The sequence below is a fragment of the Nannobrachium achirus genome (genome assembly GCF_963921795.1).
Source record: "Nannobrachium achirus genome assembly, chromosome: 12".
In the NCBI taxonomy this organism is placed as follows: Eukaryota; Metazoa; Chordata; class Actinopteri; order Myctophiformes; family Myctophidae; genus Nannobrachium; species Nannobrachium achirus.
In genome coordinates, this window is record NC_137832.1 from 44704071 (window position 1) to 44712375 (window position 8305).

Genomic DNA, 8305 nt, shown 5'->3' on the forward strand with positions numbered 1-8305 from the left:
CAAATTACACAAACAATAACATGGACAGAGATGGGCGAAAACCCCCTCCTTCCCTATGAAGAACATTTATAGGGGGACCCACAGTGAATCCTTGTACCCAGGGCCCAGAATTTGGTTCTACTGTACACCCAAAGAGTCGAACAATACTGCCCGAGGTGGAGTGGAAGAGAGGGGTAAGGACAGGTGTTAATATAGGGTGGGGAAGTGGAACCCTAAGCCTAACATTAACCTCACAAAAACTATAGTCTATGCCTAAAACTAACCTTAACCCTAACCAGCCTCACAAACACTATGCCAAGAAACTATACCAAAGCGTAACCTTAACCCTAACCCTAGCCTCACAGAAACTATGCCTAAACCTAACCTTAAAACCACGCCTCACGAAAAGAGGATGGAATGAGGGCATGCAGTGGTCCTGACACCATGATACTGAGATACTGACACCAGGATGCTGAGTACGACACCATAGATAGTGACACCAGGATACTGACCATTATACTGACGCCATGATACACATTTCAAGTAAAAAAAAAAGTATTTGAAATATGTATTTAAAATACTGCCTGTCTCTGAACATGGATGAGGAGGAGGGAGAGATTACTTTGGACAGTATTTTATGCATCTGTATTCCTGTCTCCTGTAATCAGACCATGGTAAAATGTGTTGCTTAATCTACATTCCTTAACCCCTTCACATACAGTAAGAGGGATTACTGGTTAAAAAAGTAACAATCCAGCTGATAGGTCCTGGGCTTTTATTTTATTTTTTGTACTTCTTCTTTTGTAATTTCACCTAGTAGTGCCAGGGTTTCCTTCCTAGACAAAGGTTTAATATCGTCTAAAAAATCTGATATTTTATTAAAATTGGGCTCAACTTTCTTATACATTTCAGAACACATTTCTTTAGCTCTTCATTTCTCTTTTTCATCAGAGACGACATGGCCCTCTTTATCTTTAATTCTAGGAAACATTTTTCTTTTCTTTTTTTTACACAGTGACAGAAAAAAGGACTCCTGAATAAGATATGGTATTAATACCAGCTTGCTTCTTTTTATTGAACAAAAATCTGTTATTGTAATCATTCAATTCCTTTTTTAAACAGTAAAATTCATTATTTTCACTCTCTCACAAATTAATTTAAAATATTAGTGACATGTTTTGTTAGCTAGTCATATGCGTTCAATATTAATCTCTAGTTCCCACAGCTCTATATCAGACTTAAACAAATCATACATTTTCTTAATTTCTAATTCCAAATCTTTTACGAGTTCAACATTTTCTAAACTTTTAACATTCAATTTCCAGTAACCTTGATGGTGAAGGTTTGGTAGCGGGCAGAGCAGAGCTCTCTATGAAATGCAACTTATTTTACACCTTTTTTCTTCTTCTGAGTTTTGGCCACAGACCCCACTTTGGGCATCCCTGTTTTAGACGTTCAGAGACAATTCTTCTAACTCTGACGCTCGATGGTGAAATTTTGGTAGCGGCCAGAGCTCTCTTGGCACATGTCCACTCGCATGTTGTCCTGTTCGGCCGTGCTGATGTACCAGTCAGGGAACTGAGCAGACATGAGGGTGCTGCCATCTCGCCCTGTGTCCTGTCTGAAGAAGAGAAACCGCACCATGCCGCTGTTCTGGTTTATCCTCCTCAGCTGTTCCTTGTCCTCCAGCTCCTGTGTAAGGAAGAAACCAAAGTCAATGGTCAGTGGCTTCATTCTCATATTGAACAAGTCATTTTGCGCTATAGAGCTACTTACTGTAGAAACCTCCACCGGCTGTCTGTGAGTGAGTAAGTGAGTCCGTCACACTTTTGCCCTGCTCATATCTCCACAACCGTTGCCCCCATCCATGCCAAATTTTGCACACACACTCCTTGACTGCCAAACTACAACCTCCAAGGACCCCCGGAGCCCCAGGGACCCCCAGGTCCCTGGGGGACCCCCAGATGTAAAAAATGACCAAATGTGGTCACACGTCACACGTCACACTTTTTCCCTGCTCATATCTCCGCAACCGTTGACCCGATCCATGCCACATTTTGCACACACACTCCTTGCCTGCCAAACTACAACCTCCAAGGACCCCCCGAGCCCCAGGGACCCCCAGCTCCCTGGGGGACCCCCAAGTGTAAAAAATGACCAAATGTGCAAAAATGATCAAATGACCACCCCAACAGGGCTGCTCACGGGGAATTCCCGGGGACCACCCACTCCTCGTGCTCCAGAACGGATGCAAAAGTGGTGACGCCCCCAGTGGAGGACCCCCTCCACTGCAGCTCACATAAAATGCCGATAAGCGACTACGGTCGCTTCAAGGACCCCCGGAGCCTACGGTCGCTTATCTCCCGATTAGGGAGTCTTACTGGTGAATGTAGTTTCAGTAGCTTACTCTGGTCACCCAGGACTATAATTGAGAACTGGACAGTGTATTACCTCTAGATGCAGAATAGGTTTGCCATCATCCATTGCACAGGAAAGGTAGAGGTTTGTGCCCTTGATACCCAGGGTCACAGGGCGGGCATTGGTGCTGGGCGCCGGGTGGATGTAGGTGGACATGTTCAGATATGCTGATGTGAGAACAGAGTAAGAGTAGCAAAAGTCAATATAAACCTTTAGAAACTATAACATCCTTGTTTATCATGTTCAAAAACCTTCTGGTTAATAGAAAACTGCTGTTCCCTATTCTGAACACTTACCTATGTGATCGGTGTTCCCACCCCTAGTGATCATCACAGCATGGAGCTCCATTGCTTCTTGCACCAGCACAAAATCTCTCTTCTTGTCTGTCACCCTGCACGCATGCTCTCCTGTCTTGCTGAAGACACCATCCATCTCATCCATTGGCTCGGAAGTCAATTCCAACACAATGTGTTCTGATGGGATGGAAAGAAAAAAAAAAACACAAGTCGTAATTTCAATTAAGTATCCCCACTTTTGATACAAATTTGTTTTTAATCACTGTGACAAAATCTACACTGTAAAATATTTTACCTGAGAAGATGTTGTTAGATACTGTAGTAGTATGAAACAGCTCTTTAGACACTGGTGTGCTGCTAGTAGTCCTTAACAATGTGTTTTTGGATTATCTTGTGACTTGGGCGTTTATATACTGTAGAAGCCTAGCCCCTGTGGTGTGTGTGGAATTCCCCAATACATAACAGGAAGTAGGAAAGTGAAGCTATGGTATGGCTATGGCTCAATTGCTCATTCTGATGATGAAATGCTGTACTGCCACATAATACTATATTTTGGTCTATCTGGTAGGTGCTTCTCTTCTTCCCAGCTTGTCTTGCCCCATGCACTATTTCACTATCAAACATATAATTTTCCGAATGTCTGTCTGAGTGAGTGTCTGTCTGTACCAGCGTTTCTCCTCAGTGGCTGGAGCAATTGAAAGCTCAAAACGCATCGTGCTGCGATGCGTTTTGAGCTTGTAGATCGGCTATTTTTGCTTCTTTTGAATTGGAATCCTGAATTAGTTTTTGTTATTTTTTAATTGGAATCCTAAAATGTAACATTTTGATTTAATTTCAAACACATTTAGTTATATACTCATGTTAACTTTATGAATCTAAATACGAATAAATTGGACATTAAAAAAATACATTTTAATACTACTATACTAGTCATTAAGCTACTAATATAGACTGACGGAATTAAAGCAGGTCATGTTTGGAATTGTAACAGCTGAAATCAATTATATATCAGTATTCTGGTATTAACCAGCGGGCCGTATTAAGTGACGGTGGGGGCCGCATGTGGCCCCCGGGCCGCCAGTTGCCCATCTATGACCTAAAGGAAACACATGAAATCAATATCCTCATATGAAACCAGGAGAAGAAAGTGCGTCTAGTGAATACAGAAGGTTTCCTGTTGATTTCCTTTTTATACTCTTTTTATTGGAATTCAGAGAATCATATCAGAGTATAACAAACAACCATAACATATGAAACAAGAAATGGCAATGACATATAATATGTAATATAATATAATATAATAAATTATATGAGAAATATAAAACCTTTTTTTAATAAAATAAGATTAAACAAAAAGTTTGATTTATTAATAAAGCCCGGACATGGCCTAGAGGTACGGGTGGCTAGGCCCATATAAGCAGCCTGACAGCGCACCGCGGGTTCGAGTCCCGTTCCCGATGTTCTTTGCTGCATGTCTCTCCCTATCTCTCTCCCCCTGTTCCCTGTCCAAATCTTCTATTAAACTATAAAATAAAGGCAAAAATACCTCCAAATACCTTAAATAAATAATTATAAATAATATTAATAATAATATGAGAAATCTTTTTTTGTGTTTTTTTTCTAAGATTTGTTTCAAATCTTAAAAACAAAACCAAAGCAAAGGGATAAAAAGTAAATAAAATGAAAAACACTCTATAACCTTTTTTTAAAGTTGACTACTGTGTAATGAAGGGTTGCCAGATTTCGTAAAATTTCCTTTTGATTTAGTTTTTTGAGCCCATCTCCTCAAAAGATTTTCAAGAAGAAATCTTAACTGGGGTTCTAAAAAAACAGGTTAAAAAAGAAAGACATTCACAGGAATCTATTCTCCTACTATCTGCTCATTAGCAATCCAATACAAGTTTATCAACTGTGCTGTAGTTTACAGGAATTCAATAATTTAATCTTGATTTTGTTGCAATCCATGGAATAAACATGGTGAGGAAATGACATATTATAAATACATATATTCATAAATATCTGGTAACAACTGGTGCATAAATAAATAAATAGAAAATCATTTTCAGAAATAATAAATACAGTGAAATATCACTGGGTACAATAAACATGTGAATGCTCATAGAACAACAACACAATGAAGACACCTTGTGGTGAACTTTGACAAAGTCAATACACCGAATGTTAACTTGCTGTACTCAGTACATACACATTATTTTAAAACCTCATTAAGTTATTTTCTCTTAGACATTGCCAATGGCCACTGGTTCCCGTCAGCAACATTCAACAGGGGTGCCCAAACCATGGTGTATTTTAGTTTTTTCTTCTGAGTTTGGGCTACAGACCCCAGTTTGAGCATCCCTGTTTTAGACGTTCAGAGACAATTCTTCTAACTCTGACGCTCGATGGTGAAGGTTTGGTGGTGGCCAGAGCTCTCTTGGCACATGTCCACTGGCATGTTGTCCTGGTCGGCCGTGCTGATGTACCAGTCAGGGAACTGAGCGGACATGAGGGTGCTGCCAACTGTGTCCCGTCTGAAGAAGAGAAACCGCACCATGTCGCTGTTCTGGTTTATCCTCCTCAGCTGTTCCTTGTCCTCCAGCTCCTGTGTAAGGAAGAAAACAAAATGGTCAGTGGCTTCATTCTCATATCAGCAACAAGTCCTTCTGGTCGTGAATGTATTGTAAATAAATCAGTAGACTACTCTGGTCACCATGACTGAGAACAGTGTATTTACAGGGCTGTACATTACCTCTAGATGCAGGGTAGGCTTGCCATCATCCATTGCACAGGAAAGGTAGAGGTTTGTGCCCTTGATACCCAGGGTCACAGGGCGGGCATTGGTGCTGGGCGCCGGGTGGATGTAGGTGGACATGCTCAGATATGCTGATAAAAGAACAGAGAGAAAAGTCACTCTAAACCTTTAGGGAAACTATAAGATCCTTGTTGGTCAACATCAGCTCAAAACGGGAACGCATAATTATTACGCATTATTACTTTAACCATTATTTTATGCTTTAGCTATTGAAAAATAGCAGATATACAAGTTCACAGCGAGGCACCGAGTGCCGCGCTGTGAGCTTGTAGATCTGCTATTTTTTTAAAATGTCTTCTAAATCCTAACAGGTTTCTGAAAAACCTGTTTCTATGTCAGTGGTGCTTAAACCTTTTCCTGTCAAGCACCCCCAAAATGATATGTATTTGGCCTCCATATCAAAATATTTAGTTCCAGGGACCCCCAGAAGCAAAATTTTAGTTAAAAATGTTCTCTTTAAAAATGCATATATTCAAAGTTTTTGCAAAATGTTCACGACTTTTCAAAAATAGCAGATCTACAAGCTCGCTCGGTGCCATGCTGTGAGCTTGTATATCTGCTATTTTTCAATAGTTAAAGCATAAAATAATGGTTAAAGTGATTAAAATCTAGAGCGACACGGATGCAAAGAAGCGCTGTCCAATATGGAAACACATGAAGCTTACCTATGTGACTGGTGTTCCCACCCTGCAACATCACAGCATGGAGCTCCATTGCTTCTTGCACCAGCACCAGATCTCTCTTCTTGCGGTCTGTCACCTTGCACTCGTGCTCTCCTGTCTTGCTGAATCCCTGCTCTGAAGTCAACTCGAACACAATTTGTTCTGATGGGGTGAAAAAACAACAACATTATATTATTATGTTGTAGTGAATACTTTGCGTTGTTATTTTGATTTTGAGTGCCTAAAACACCAGTTGTAGCTAGAATGCTGTGGCTAGAATGCAGAGAGTAGCTACAGGTTTGAAGGTCACACTGCTGCAATGCAGTTTCACCTGGCCTTGAGACATATCTTCCGATTTAAGACCAACTATTTTACTTCACATGAATGTGTAACAGGATGCTGCAGATGCTATCAGTCTGTAATGGCTAGCTCTCTCTTCTTTGTGATTTCATGCTGGGGGCAGTGGTGGAAAAAGTACTTGCATGTTTTACTTAAGTAAAAGTATCAATACTGCAACATAGAAATAATCTGTTACAAGTAGAAGTCCGGAATTCAAAATGTACTTGAGTAAAAGTATGAAAGTGCTGGCATCAAAATGTACTTAAAGTACCAAAAGTAAAAGTCCAAAATGTTTGAAAATAGCCGAAGCTTGCGTCGCATCACGATGCGTTGTGAGCTTGTAGATTGGCTATTTTCAAATAGTCTAGGTATATAATAGGGCTAAAGTGGTTAATGTATGTTTTATAATATAATTTATATCTGCAAAGTAACTACTAATTAAAGTTTTCAAATAAATGTAGTGGAGTAAAAGGACAACTTTTGGATCTGAGATGTAGTGGAGTAGAAGTAAAAGTATTGGAAATTGTAAATACTCAAGTAAAGTACAAATACCACAAGATTGTACTAAAGTACTTAAGTAAATGTACTTAGTTACTTTAAACCACTGGCTGGGGGGGTTACATAATAATGCAGGGACACAAGCAACCGTTTTCCCCCCTTCTTTGATGGTTAACATTTCTTGTTGCGTTAAATATGATGTCAATAAATAAACCTTAAAGGTCAACGGTGATGAAAGTTGACATGAAGAGACCACATCCATGTGGCTTTGTGTGTATATAGTATGTGCCCATGTCTGCTTACCTTCAATGGCACTCTCCACTATCATGTTGAGCAGGTCCTCATCTCTGAACTCAGTGCCGCAGGAGAACTCTGACTTGCTGGCCTTTAGCCTCTCCATGGCGACAACAAGGTTGACAACACGCCTCATGGTCAGAGGATGTTGGGATATTTCCAAGTCCAAGCCCTGGGGCATCTTGCTGCTCCACTGAGATTCAAATTCCATGTCTGCTGAGTGGGGAGATCTGTGAACAATAAAATAAGACGGTGACTCTCAACCTTTCTAGTTTCAAGGACCCCCACCCCCAGTTTGATATGCACTAGGGTGGCTACTACAGTACAGACCCCCATTTGATAGCTTTTTATTTTCTATTAATAGTTAATTTAACAAATTAAACCACATGGACATATAAGGGTTTATTTGGTTCCATTTGCACACTCTCAATTCATGACCGAGACCGTTCACCCTCAATTTATGACTACTGTTAGTTCTACACAGTTTTACTGCTACACTCAAGATTAGAGTGTGGAATACTACACGTACGTTTCAAAATGTAACTAGCACTGCATGAGAAAAAATAAAATAAACTATTTTACCTGAGTAGAAGTTGTTGACTGTTAGATAGTAGTATGAAGCTGCTCCTTAGACGCGGGTGTGCTGCTAGTAGTCCTTGTAACAATGTGTTTCTGGGTGAATTATGTGACCCGCGGAGTTTATATACTGTCATGTGGAATTTCCCACAGACAGCAGGAAGTGGGAGGCTCATTCTGATGACGAAATGTGTGCCAGCCACACTAATTACAGTATTTTCAGTTTCAGGGTAGAAGACAGGGTTAAGCAATTTCCCTCGATACCCTCAATACCCTCATACCTTCTCATTCTATACCACTCAGCCACCAAAATGTGGAATGCCCTGACACCATCCCTTAAAATAGCTTTTTCATGGACACCCAATTTTTCTTCCCCTTTTCTCCTAGTATTTTATATTTGTTGGTGATATGTATTTTTGTGTTATTTTTAT

General features: G+C 40.2%; 1 protein-coding gene across 1 annotated transcript; it reads right to left on the minus strand.

Moving 5' to 3' along the window:
* Positions 1 to 1449: 1449 nt before the first annotated feature.
* LOC308295614 (interleukin-1 beta-like) lies at positions 1450 to 7509 on the minus strand (the record flags this gene model as incomplete). The annotated part of the gene is made up of 7 exons (XM_080738664.1): positions 1450 to 1671; positions 2431 to 2564; positions 2694 to 2870; positions 5085 to 5295; positions 5443 to 5576; positions 6171 to 6329; positions 7308 to 7509. The coding sequence occupies 7 exons, from the start codon at positions 7507 to 7509 to the stop codon at positions 1450 to 1452; spliced, it is 1239 nt and encodes a 412-aa protein (XP_080594790.1).
* Between the last annotated feature and the right edge of the window lie 796 nt (positions 7510 to 8305).